This window comes from Pantherophis guttatus, chromosome 4 (assembly GCF_059756535.1).
Source record: "Pantherophis guttatus breed Tessera chromosome 4, ASM5975653v1, whole genome shotgun sequence".
Taxonomy (NCBI): domain Eukaryota; kingdom Metazoa; phylum Chordata; class Lepidosauria; order Squamata; family Colubridae; genus Pantherophis; species Pantherophis guttatus.
Window position 1 is genome coordinate 159064437 of NC_142066.1, and position 13346 is coordinate 159077782.

Consider the following 13346-nt stretch of genomic DNA (forward strand, 5'->3'; position numbering starts at 1 on the left):
GCAGTGTAACTACACTCTGCCCTAACACTGTCCTCCTGTCTTCCAATCTCCCAGGGGACGATGCCGACATCCAGCTCATCCTGGTCGGAAAGTCTGGAGGTGGGAAGAGTGCCACGGGCAACACCATTCTGTGCCGACAGGACTTTGAGTCTCTCTTGGCGGCAAAGACCACCACCGTGGAGTTCCAAAAGGAACAGGGAACCTGGAAGGAGTGGAAAATTTCTGTCATTGACACGCCAGCTATTTTTGATTCCAAAGTGGAAGAGAAATCCTTGGAAAAGCAGCTGGAAAACTGCCGTCAGATGTGCCAATCAGGTCTCCATGCCTTCATTTTTGTGACCCAGGTGGGGCGCTTCACAGCCGAAGACACAGTGGCTGCCAAGCGCGTCTGGAAACTCTTCGGGGAAAAGTCCGCCAGACGCACGATCGTCGTGTTCACCTGCAAGGAGGATCTGGAAGGGAATTCCCTGAAGAAGGACATCGAAGAAGCCAAGAACAAAAATCTGCGTGAGCTGATGAAGAAGTGCAACCATCGCTTCTGCGGGTTCAACAACAAGGCCGAGGGAGACGAGCGGGAGAAGCAGGTCTCTGAGCTGATGGAGATGGTTGAAGAGATAGTCAAGGAGAATCAAGGGAAGCCCTATTTCATCCCACAAGGGTCAGAAAAATCAAACTTCGTTCAAAAATATCTGATTGGGGGGGAAAAAACAAAAAACAAAAAACATTGAGATAGATTGTTTTGGGAGTTAGATCCTCTGCTTTTTGGATGTCCCCTCTTCCCTCTCCACTTCTCCGCAACGATGGCCAGAGGGAGAAGGAGGTGCCTATCCCGGTACATGTGTGTATTCCTGTCCCCCTGCATTGCTGGCGAGCCGCCATGAGATGCAGCTGTCAGGGCGGTGAAGTTTTCTCTGGCCTTCATGGGGGACCGTCCGGGATTCTCTTTCCACGCGACAGGGCCGCTCGGCAGGCTGCACTCGGCAAGCAGTCCCAGTGGCAAAAGGTCCTGTGAACGTGTGGATGGGGACATCCAGCTTGCAAGCTGGTGTTGCTAGTCGCCTCTGCCACATCTTGTGCAGTTCCCACTTTTGTGTGGGTTGGTATGATGACTCCCATGGTTCCCAGCAAATGTCATGAAGAACTGGCATCTCTAGTTAGTCCCCTTAAAGCAGGGCTCCCCAACCCATGGGCCGTGGCCCACTACCGGGCCGTGGCCTGTTCAAAACCAAGTCACGGGCCAGCATACACGCATGCACGCACACGCAGATCAACTCATGCAACCACTGGGCTGGTGGACACGTGTGCCACTCGACTCGAACGAGCAGGGGTCAGGTATGCACGTTTATGTGGACGCAGCTCAGTTTACATCGCTTGCGCAAGTCGAGCTGCAAGCACACCGGCCCGCGGCTCGCATGACCCAGTTCCTCCGCCCCAGACGGATGCCAAGCTGAGAAATTTGGAGACCGCACCCCTAATATCAAACTCACCGCCAATGTTTTGTTTAGTTGTAAACTATGGAAAAAGATGGAACGGTTTTGTTCTGACCTAGGCTTCCTGAGAAAGCACAAATCGCAATCTTAGTCCCAGAAAACCTCTTTTATTGAGACGGCTGTGAATTATGGTCATTCACAGCCCTTAATGACTCACAAAAAGTCTCTGCAGATTCCAACAGATGTCTGCTCGAATCGACACAGTCTTTCAGGGTAATGTTGATAAGCACCCACCTTTCCCTCCCTTTAAACGATGCCCATCCTCCTCCCCAACCTCCTCACTGTCCGAATCTGCTGCCAGGTCTGCTGGCCACAAAAGATTTTGGATGGATTTTGGAATATGTTTGCCCACAAGAATAATGTCTTTCTCTGTAATCTACAAATTGTTCTCTGAAATAAACCACATTTAATAAAATTTAAATCATCGGCTGGGCAGTTTGATGGTGTTATTCACTGAAATTGTGTTATTAGATAGATGATAGATAGATAGATAGGCAGGCAGGCAGGCAGGCAGGCAGGCAGGCAGGCAGGCAGGCAGGCAGGCAGGCAGGCAGACAGACAGACAGACAGACAGACAGACAGACAGACAGACATAGATATACCATATAAAGAGAGGAAGCTGTCACTCCAATACCCCCGACCAGGCTCTGGGCACGGACCCCAGGCTGAGCAGTGACTTAGTTGTTTCTTGTTCCAAAATCCCCCACCCCCCATCATTCAGAAAAAAATATGTAGCCACTTTTGGGACGTCTTTAGGACCTATCAATCATCTCATTGACCAGGATTAGGGCTAGGGTGAAGACCTAAAACATTGGAAATCTGAACAAGTGTTTGATATTTTTTTCTTCTTCTTCTTCTTCTTCTTCTTCTTCTTCTTCTTCTTCTTCTTCTTCTTCTTCTTCTTCTTCTTCTTCTTCTTCTTCTTCTTCTTCTTCTTCTTCTTCTTTTCTTCTTCTTCTTCTTCTTCTTCTTCTTCTTCTTCTTCTTCTTCTTCTTCTTCTTCTTCTTCTTCTTCTTCTTCTTCTTCTTCTTCTTCTTCTTCTTCTTCTTCTCCTCCTCCTCCTCCTCCTCCTCCTCCTCCTCCTCCTCCTCCTCCTCCTCCTCCTCCTCTCCTTCTCTTCTCTTCCTCCTCTTCTTCTCTTCAAACCCCACTCTCTTCTAGCACTGATGCTGTTACCTAGTTGGGTCATGAAACGTCTTCAAGAAAACAACCAAGCTTTTTTGGAAATTTAAATAAAATTATATTAAAATTTATCTGGCAAGGTAGAAAACCAAGAATTAAATTAAAACTACTACAGGACTCTAAGGAAAGAGGGAGATTTGGCCTTCCAGGCTAGGAAAAATGCTACCAAGCAGCAACACTTGCATGGGTGAGAGATTGGATACATCTAAAAAAATAGGAGGCTATTAATGCTGGAAGGCCACGACATGCAGAGATGGTGGCATGCTATCCTCTGGGAAGAGAGACATAAGGCTCACCAGTATTTCCAGAAGCATTTCATCAGACGGGCACTATTAGTTGTTTGGGTTAAAACTAAGCAATATACTTATATGGAAATTCTGAATTGGCTATTGACATTGGAGATGTCCACACACCCAAATTTTATTAAATTAGGAAGAGTAATTACATACTAAGATCTATTAAAGGGAAGAGGAGAATTGAAATCTAGGAAAAACGTACGAGGAAGGAATAGAACTTGAATGGTGGGGATATCTCCAAGTCCAATCAAAATACACGAAAACAGAGTCAACGGAATTAGATAAATTTTTTATTAGGAACAGAGGAAAAGGTGATTAGAAAAATATACCGATATTTACTGGAACAGACTATGTTTGAAGAACAAGTGAAAGAAACCATGTTAACTTGGAGTAAAAACTTTGGTTATAGCATCGGTTTAGTCAATCGGCAGGAATTATGGGAAAGAAATAGAAAACTAGCTACCGTGTATAAAGAAAATCTATACAAGATGTCCTACAAGTGGCATCTCCCACCCACAAGATCAGCCAAAATGAGCAAAAACCTTTCACCGATGTGTTGGAAATGCGAGGCAATGCCAGGGACTTTTTATCCTATGTGGTGGGAATGCCCAAAAGCCAGAGACTTTTGGCACCAGATAAAACAATGGCCAGAAGGGATGTTAACGCAGAATATTGAGTTAAAGCCAGAACTTTTCTTTACTAGGTATTACAAAGGATAAATATAATAAGGGAACAATATATCTAATGTGACATATTTTAACAGTAGCAAGATTGGCCTTTGCACAAAACAAAAAATAGAGACACCCCCCCCCCCCAGAAGAAGAAGTATTAGCTAAGATATTGATTTGTACTGAAATGAACAAGTTGTATAGCAAAAAGGAACTGTCTTTGTTGCAAGGTAAAACTTGACGGAAATGTCTAAACCGGAAAAGTCACACCATGTCCAATGTTTTTAATTGTATTATTAATAAAAAGCTTTTTTAAAAAAAGAAAAGAAAAAAAAGAAAACAACCAAGCACAGGACAAAGGCCCCCAAAGTCTTCTTCTTCTTCTTCTTCTTCCTCCTCCTCCTTACAAATCCCATTCCTTCTAGCACTAATGATGTTATGTAGTTGGGTCCTGAAACGTCTGCAAGAAAACGAATATCTAAGGGGCTGCCCCAAGGAATAGGTCAGCCTTTTCTCCAAAGCACCTGAAGGAAGGACAAGAAAATTCAGGTGGAAACTAACCAAGGAGAGAAGCAAGCCGGAACTCGGGAGAAGCTTCCGGCCCGTGAGGACAATTAACCAGTGGAACTGCTCGCCACTGGAACTTGTGGGTGCTCCAACACGGGAGGTTTTGAGGAAGAGACTGGGCAGCCCCCCTGTCTGGAATGGTGTCAGGTCTCCTGCAGGGGGATGGGCTGGATGACCTCTAAGGACCCTTTCAGCTCTGTGAATCTGTCATTCTGTGTCATGTGGCAGGCAGAGCCTAGAGGAAGCCAAGCTGGCTTTTGCGAGAGGAAGTGGTGGGGGGGGAGGGGAGGTCGACACAAGCCGAAGCGCCCGTTGTGCCATGAATAGAGACCGAGAAAAATAACCTGTTTCCTTTGAGCGCCCCGCCTGTTTACTCTTGCTCCGCTACTTGTGTGTGTGTGTGTGTGGTCTTTCCATTTAATTTCAATCACGTGATTTCTAGGCAGCGCTGCTCGGAGAGAGCCTGCCGCTCCTTTTGGCTGTTTCCCTCCCTGCGATTTGGGGGGGGGGAAGGGAGGAAGAGAGAGGGGGGGCTGGACTAGATGATCTCCGAGCTCACTTCAGGCTCGATTCTGATGGAAAGGCTGCTGGAAGGGGGGAGGTTAAGGGGGGGTGCTCTGCAAAGCGGCAGGCAGGGAGTAGAGGAAGCGAGGCTGGCTTTGGCGGAGTGGGGCGGACAAGGGGAAGTGGGGAGGGGGATACAACCCAAAGCGGCCATTGTGCGATGAATAGAGCCGGAGAAAAATAGCCTGCTCGCTTTGAGCGACCCGCCTGTTTACTGTGGCTGCGGTTTGTGTGTGTGCGATGTGTTTGGGGGGGGGGGGCTTCCTTCCAACTCCTTCTTTCCAGGCACGTGATTTCCAAGCAGCGCTGCCGCCGCCTCGCTTCTGTTCCAGCTAGGTAGATGCGACTCCTTTCTGTGTCCCGGGGTTTGAGGGGGGGGGAGAGGGGACTACATACAATTAGGGGCGGCATGGCAGAGGTGGGGAAGGGTCGCCCGAGCAGACGTCCAAGCAAGGTCTCTTCCGACTCTTGCGATTCATTGTACGATTGGGTAAAGGTCTCCCGCTCGAGGAATGGGGTTGGACTAGACGACCTCCGAGGTCACCAATCTGTGATTCTATAATTCTGCAAGGGTCTCCTGCTTGAGCAGAGGGGGCTGGACTAGAAAACCCCCTAAAGGTCCCCTCCAATTCTGTAAGGGTCCCCCCCCCCTTGAGCAGGGGGCTGGACTAGATGACCTCTGAGGTCCCTTCCGGCTCATTTGTGATGGAAAGCCTGCTGGGCGAAAGGCGGGGTGGATGGCGTCCTTCAAAGCCCTAGGCAAAGAAGGGAGGGGGCGAGGCTGCCTTCTGCTGGGAGGGGTGGGGGGGAGGAATTGGGGGTGGGGGTGGGGATCCAGGCGGAAGCAGCCGTTTGTGCGATTAAGAGACTCGGAGAAAAATAAGCCTGTTCGTTTTTGAGCGCCCCGCCTGTTTATGAAGGGTGGGGTGGAAGGGAGGGAGGGTGTGGGTGTTTTTCAATGCCCTTTTTCTTCGCAGTCACGTGATTTCCAAGCAGCGCCGCCGCTCAGCGAGAGACTTTCGCTTTCGTTTTGGCTGTTTAAGAGCAGCTCCTTTCTCCGTCCCTGGCATTGGGATGACCCCTCCCCCCCCACCAAGGTCCTCTAATTCTGTAACGGTTTCCTGCGTGAGCAGGGGTTGGGCTAGAAGACCTCCGAGGTCCCTTCCGACTCTCTTCTTCTATGATTCTGTAAGGGTCTCTCACCTGAGAAGGGGTTGGACTAGAACAGGGGTCTGCAACCTTAAACACACAAAGAGCCATTTGGACCCATTTCCCAAAGAAAACACCGGGAGCCACAAAACCCTTCCCACGCCTGACTATTTCTTGAGCGGCCACAAAACTAGCCTATGTAGTTGAATTAAACCTTCTGTTTTCTTCTGAAACTTTTCTTTTCTTGGATTTATCCATGGTTGGCCTACCGGGGGGGTCGAAAAGCTTAATAAATCACATGCCAGTTGGGTGTTGCACATTGGAGGTTGTGATGCATATTTTGAGTGACAGAAAGCCGCAGAAGAGGGGTGAAAGAGCCACATGTGGCTCCAGAGCCGCAGGTTGCTTACCCCTGGATCTCCAAGGTCCCCTCCCAACTCTTGCAACCTCTCCCCCCACAACAAAAGATACACGTTCCTTTGTAAGATAGGAAAAGATTTATTAAAAGATCTGTTTTTTGTTGTTGTTGTTTTAAATTTAATTTATATGCTGCCCTTCTCCGGAGACTCAGGGTGGCTTACAATGCGCTAAGCAATAGCCTTCATCCTTTTGTATATTTATACAAAGTCAGCTTATTGCCCCCACAAACTGGGTCCTCATTTTACCTACCTTAGAAAGGATGGAAGGCTGAGTCAACCTTGAGCCTGGTGAGATTCGAACCAGCAGTAATTGCAGGCAGCTGGTCTTAATAACCAGCTTAATAACAGGGTGCCTTAGATCACTGTACTACCAAGGCTCCTTAAAACTGGTTAAAATTCAAATTGTAGGTTCTCACTCAGAATCCCGTGTTGAGTCCACGTTGGCCACGGGGAGGGGGGTATATAGCAGCTCCCCCCCCGGCCAATCTTTTGGGTACCAGGGACTGGTTCCGTGGAGGTTGGTTTTTCCACGTACTGGAGAGGGGGTGTAGCAGGGGTGAAATGTAAAATTTGTTAGTACCGGTTCTGTGGGCGTGGCTTGGGGGCGTAATGTGACTTGGTGGGCGTGGCCAAGTTTTTTTTTTAAAACTTTTCAAAGCATTTTTTCTCAGAAACTCAGCTGGGATCATCAGAGGCTTTTTAAAAAAATGTTTTGAAAAGCCTCTGACGATCCCAGCTGAGCCGCGTGATCATCAGAGGCTTTTTTTAAAAAAACTTTTAAAAGCATTTTTTTGTCGGAAGAGGTTGTAGAAAAAAATGCTTTTAAAAGTAAAAAAAAAAAAAAGCCTCTGATGATCGTGTGGCTCAGTTGGGCATGGGGGGCGGGGCAGGGATTTTTGCTACCGGTTCTCCGAACCACCCGCCACCATCGCTACCGGATCGGGCGATTCAGTCTGAACTGGGAGCATTTCAGACCTGGGGTGTAGGTGTCACTTGCTGCCTGGATCACACACACACACACACACACGGATGGGGCTTTGCTTACTTGTGCGGCCTGGTTCCTGATGGACCACTGCTGATGCATAGCCTGTGAACTGTGGAGCCGTTGTGTAGAGGAGCAGCCCTTAACCTTTTTGGGCACCAGGGACGGCTTCCATGCAGAGCAGGGGTGTGAAACTCAATTTCATTGAGGGCCAGATCAGGGCCGCGGTTGACCTCGGGAGGGCCGGGTTGGCATGGCCAACTGAGTGGGGGTGGCCATCTTGACGCCACTCCCCAAACTGCTGGCATGTTACATTTTCCAGGACAGCCCTGTAGGCTGGGTGTGGCCTGTGGGCCTTCAGTTTGACACCCCTGGTGTAGAGAGGTTTTTCCGCTGACCACAGGGAGTGTTGTGGTTTTGCACACTCCCTGCATCCCACGGATGGGGCTTCGCTTGTTTGCATGGCCCAGTTTCTGACATGCTGTGGCCCTGTGTTGGTCTGCAGCCCGTTTATCAGGGCCCCTCCCCCCTGTTGTATGTGGAGAACTCCAGAGAAAGCCCTCTTGTGGAAAATTGGGAAAGCCGTTAAGAAAACCTGGATTCGTCCCAGGAAAACAGGACGGGTGAGAAAGAACATCAAGGCTGCTCGGCCTTGATGCTCTTTAGTGCCAGCGGGACCAAAAATTTGGCGACTATAATCTGTACCAATGAAGTCATAATATTTCTGGTGTTTGGTGGTTTCTCAGCCTGGTCTCCCTCGAAGGATTGACGGACGAGGAAGCCCCAAAAAGTTTGTGCTTCCAAAGGGACACGGGTCTACGCTGGTAGAGAATTCGGCTGTTGGGCCACTTGATATCGGGGGGGTGGGGGGACGACAGGATTTTAAGGAAGTCCTTTCATCTAACGGTAGAAACCGGATATTCGGGAGAAGGAATTGGCTCAGAGAGACTCAACCATAAATCTTGATCACCAAAAAAAAGAAAGGGAGAAAAGGAAATTGTGGAGTTTTGTCCCCATGGAGCAGTGTCTCAATTAGACCTTCTTGTGTCCGTCAGAAAAGAGAACACAACCAGGAATAGTTTGTCATCAGCGTCTCATGGTCCGACTTCATCATGTCTTCCGTGTAGCAAGGAGCACCTTTGTTCTTCTCCACCAGCTCATCAATCATGGTCATCAGTTGGACCATCTGAGCCTCTCGTTCTTCTCCTGGGGCCTTGTTGTTGAAAGCCAGGTAGCGGAAGCCGCACTGGGATGCCTGAGCCCAAAGAGAGGGTTCCTCCCGCATGAACCTCTCAAGCGAGGTCCCCTCCAGGTCCTCCTTCTGGGTGAACAAGAGGATGATGTAATTCTTGGCCTTCAGGCTGAACATCTTACTGATCAACTGAGCCACATCCTTCTCCTCCTGGGTGAAACGGCCGGGACAAATCACCCGCAGAATGACATGTGGATCTGGGGAGCAAAATGTCACACACTTGCTCACTTCGGTGGACGTTTCTAGCTCAGGACACTCGGTGTTGACGAATCCAGGCGTATCCACGACCACCACCTTCCTGCCGTTCAGCAGGGTCTCCTCCCTGTGGCAACTTTTGATGACAGAACCGAAAGCAATATTGGATTCAAAGACTTGGCTTCCCAAGATTGTGTTTCCCGTCGCGCTTTTCCCGTTGCCGCTTTTGCCTACCAGGACAATCCTCCGTTCGGGCCCTACAACCCAAAGGGGGAGAGGAGAGAAGAAAGGGTCTGGTCAGCAGCATTGTAGATGACTAGGTTGTACCCGAGGGAGGCGTCAAAGGCGTTATCAGTCCTGAATCCCTGTGCGTCCATAAGCAATCTAAATCCAAGCCACCATGAATGCTTGGGAACGGTCAGCAGCGTTGTGGGAGATGCCTGGAGGAAGCGTCAAACAAGTCATCAGTCATGAATCCCTGTGGAACCACAAGCGATCTAAATCCAGCCCATTCATTTCATTTCATTTCATTTATTTGATTTGTATACCGTCCTACTCCCGAAGGACTCAGGGCGGTGAACAGCCAAACAATAAAATACATTCTGAGAGCCTTCCTTATCTCCCGCTCATTTCTGTTAGTAGGTCAGATTCTTGTAGAGAGCTTAAGCTTGCACTAAATCTTGATACTCATTTGAACTGCCTGAATCTACTGATTTTCCTGGAATGAGGCTGACTCCCCCTCCCTAGCCGTCTCTGAGCCTTCCTTTTAGGGGTGGGTTCTACTTACCTTTACTATCGGTTTGCAGTGGGGCCGCGCGCATGCACAGAAGTTTTAGTGATGTCAGGGTCGGTGGGTGGAGCCTCCTGCCGGTTTTATTACCACTACTGCTTCCTTCCCACCATGGTTGGGGGTCTTGAACACAGTGGAAAGTGGGAGGGGGGAGAGGCAGAAGCTCATTTCCACAAGGGTTTTTTGGGTGGGTTGGTGGTGTTAGGGAAGGTGCAGCCCCTCAGCCCGGCCCATCATCCCCTGCCAAAGCGGGTCTCAAAGCTGACCCCCTCCCCCACCCCAGTGTCCTGGAGCCTTCCTCCATCTTCCCACCCCGGACCGGCGGGGGGGGGGGTCTTCGCCTCCTGAGCAAACTTAAGGGGAGGGGGCGGGAGACAGAAGCTAGTCACCCCAAAGCTTATTTTGGAGAGCGGACTTAGGAAAGGTTTTCCTCATTGGGGAGGGCAGCTGAAGCCCCTCCACCCTTCACCCTTTTCAAACTTTCTTTGACAAGTAGGCCACTCACCCATTTTAGGCCCTTCCTGCACTGACGGGAGGGGGGTGCTTAGAGGAGAAAGCCCCCCCCCACCAGGCAATGCTACTTCTGCCTGCTGGAAAGGGGGGATGATGGCAAGAGCCCCCTTCCCTCTTTCTAAGCGCTCCCTCCCCTTAGGATATTTGACAGGTGGGATTCCAGCCTGAGACCCTCGCTAGCGGGGGGGGGGGGGGGACATGGGGAGTGGGTGGGTTTTGCAGATGCCAATTGCTCCTAGCTCCCTCCCCCCCCATGAGCTGCGAGCTGCTTTCGCTTCTCTTCAGGAGTTACCACTCTCTAGGGAGCGTGGGGGCGGAGTCTAATGCGAGAGGGGAAAGGGGGTGGAGTCTCTGGCTGCGAGACGGTGGGGGAGAGAGAGGGCGTTTCCTTGCTCGTTTGGAAATGGGGTTAGGGAGGGGGTCGGCCCGAGGAGCGGGTCTTTCTAGCTCTTTCTGGAGGTCTTCAATCGGAATAGAGCTGGAAGGGAGCTTAGAGGTCATCCAGTCCAACCCCCAGCTCAAGCAGGAGACTCTGACAGACAGAATCATAGAAGGGACAGAGTGGGAAATTGTGGAGTTGGGTCTTTAAGGACTTGCCTGATTTCCCTATTCCCTCTTTTCCCCTCCCCCCCTCTGCCTCCTCCATGCCTCCCCCTCCCGCCTACAGCCCTTCCCAGGCGAAAGCCACTCCGTCTCCCGAGCCCGAAAGCGAAAGTGCTTGTTTCACCTGCCTGGAAATCACGTGATTGAAGATAAAAGCCCAGTGGAAGGGCGGGGGCTCCGTCGGTTTCTCCCCTTATATTTTCAAAGCAGAAGGGCCTCTGGGTTTCCCCCATCCCTCTCCCTCCCCCCCGCGCTTCCTCCTCCCTTTGCAGGAGCGCCCTCTCCCCTCCCAGCAGCAAGAGTGGAAAGGTTCAAGGGGGAGAAAAGCCCCTTTGTTAGCAGCGGGTGGGAGGGGTTGCCCCACCTCCCAGATGCCTCAGAACACCCCCCCCCACTGAAAGACGGACCCGGTTGAGAACAGCGGTGGCTGGGGATGGGTGGGTATGTGGAGTCTTCCAGAACCCACCAAGCGGGTCTCAGTGGGGCTGGGGTGGGGGCCAAAGCCCCCTGCAGTTCCCCAAGCTCTCAGCCCACCCCCCCAAAGATACAGTGCTGGAGAAGAGGAGAAGGAAGCCACCCCCTCCCACATAAAGCGTTGAATCCCTGGGCTGGAATCCCTGATGATGATGAAGAGGAGGAGGAGGAGGAGGAAGAAGGATAAGAAGAAGAAGAAGAAGAAGAAGAAGAAGAAGAAGAAGAAGAAGAAGAAGAAGAAGAAGAAGAAGAAGAAGAAGAAGAAGAAGAAGAAGAAGAAGAAGAAGAAGAAGAAGGTCCAATTCAACACAAACAAGATTTATGGGGCCCATTTATCAAGGCAGCCAGGAAATGGGGAGGGGCAGGGTGGGGTCCTTAAAAGCATCCAATGCCCCAGATTGGGGAACAAAGCCAGGAAATGGCCCTGGAAACAAACCGTCATCCCAAATTCGGCCATCGTAGAAAAGGAAGCCTCATGAACCCTGTTTTGCTGCAGATACAATGAATTCTCTCTCCCTCCCCTCAATAAAAATCCGATTTCCTCTCCAGCAAAATCTGGTTTTTCTTCAGAAATTCAGACTCCGGCCAAATCCCGAGCTGTCTTTTCTTTGCCGTCCGAACAGCCGTTTCTTTGCTCTGTGTGGCGGTTGCGATTCCGACACAACCTTGACTCTCGCTGTATCATCCCCATGGACCCTGTCATTCTGCAAGTCTGAGCAGCCCCCTCCCCAATTCCTCCCTCGGTCCCTGGGCCTCCTGAGCCACCGAAGATGAGACAGAGCCCCTGTCTCCCCCTTTCAACAGGGATAGTCCTCGACTTACAATGCTTCATTTAGTGACCGTTCAGAGTGACGACGGCACTGGAAAAAAGGGACTTGCGGACTATTTTTCGGGCTTAGGACCATCAGAGCAGCCCTGTGGTCAAAATTCAGACGATTGCAAACTGACTCGTATTTATGACGGTTGCAGCATAATTACCGAAGGACAGAATTGGAAGGGACCTTGGAGGTCATCTGGTCCAACCCCCGGCTCAAGCAGGAGACCTTTACAGCTTGAGAGAATAAAGAGAGTCGGAAGGGATCTCGGAGGTCTTTCTAATCCAAGACCCTTATAGAATTGCAGGGCTGGAAGCTCGACATTTATGTCGCTAAGTGAGACATTGTTCAAGTGAGTTTGGTCTCGACCTTCCTTGCAAGAGTTGTTCAGTGAGCTGCTGCAGATGTGAAGTGAACCCCCTGGTTGTTTCAGGAAACCTGACTGCCTCTGTCAGAAGGTCGCAAAACTGGGATGTCGTAAATAGGAGTCCATTTGCCACTGTCTGAATTTCAATCACATGACCACAAGAATGCTGCCAGGGCCATAAGTGTGAAAACTTGTCATAAGTCACTTTTCAGTGCCATTGTAACTTTGGTTACTAAGTGAATGGTTGTTGTGGCCCATACGCAGCCTGTGCAGCTAGTAGCTGATTTCGACAGCGAGGAGGCTGGTGCTGGGACAGCAGCCTGTGCAGCTGGCACTTGAGTTGGACAGTGAGGAGGCTGGAGAAGATGTGGTGCCAGAGGCGGGGATTCAGCCAGGGCCTTCAGAACCTCCAGAAGCTCCTTTAAGTGAAGAGGACGAAGAGGAGGAGCCTCTTCTCCATGCACGAGCACGCAGAGTGCCAAAAGGCAGGAGTGGCTCCTCAGGAGGAGGTCTCCTCGAGAGTAAGGTTTGGGGCTAATTGGCCACTCCCTTAGCCTATTTAAGGAGGAACACCAACTAAAGCAATTTGCAGGGAACAACTTCGTTCACATACCTTCATGTCTTGTCTTGCTTATCTTATCAGCTTCCTGCAATTTGCTTCTGGGCATTCTGCCAAACAGTAATTTTTCAGTTATTATTCTTTGAATTCTTGGCGGCTGTTAATGCAATTAATTAACAGGCATTGTTGTAAAAGACTGATTTATTCAGTAAATTAAGGTTTGAACGGACTTTGTGCATGCTGCGTTCTTTGGGGTCTGTAGCTGGGGCAGAATAATGGTTGTAAGTCAAGGACCATCTGCATTTCCCCTCCTGCTGTACCTTTTGAGCACATAGTGGCATGACGCTGGTTGGGCTGAGTGGACCACCTTCACCAGTCTCCCTGGGTCAGACCCGTTTCAGCTTGAATCTCTAAGTAAAAACTCCATCGATAAAGGTATAGTTTCCTAAAAGTCAAGTGA

General features: G+C 50.1%; 2 protein-coding genes across 3 annotated transcripts in view; one reads left to right on the forward strand and one right to left on the reverse strand.

The window, feature by feature from the left end:
• LOC117657830 (GTPase IMAP family member 8-like) overlaps positions 1–1919 on the forward strand; it is a 7527-nt gene extending 5608 nt beyond the window's left edge. For both annotated transcript variants that reach the window (XM_087894321.1, XM_087894320.1), the window contains one exon: positions 55–1919. In XM_087894321.1, the coding sequence (XP_087750447.1) occupies positions 55–728 (674 nt within the window). In that variant the 3' untranslated portion in view covers positions 729–1919. The remainder of the gene's footprint in view (positions 1–54) is intronic.
• A 6259-nt stretch (positions 1920–8178) lies between these two features.
• On the reverse strand, positions 8179–9062 carry LOC132709474 (GTPase IMAP family member 4-like; the record flags this gene model as incomplete). Its single annotated transcript, XM_060683217.2, has 1 exon — positions 8179–9062. A coding segment is annotated over one exon (693 nt), but the record flags the coding sequence as incomplete, so codon positions are not given.
• Positions 9063–13346: the final 4284 nt, after the last annotated feature.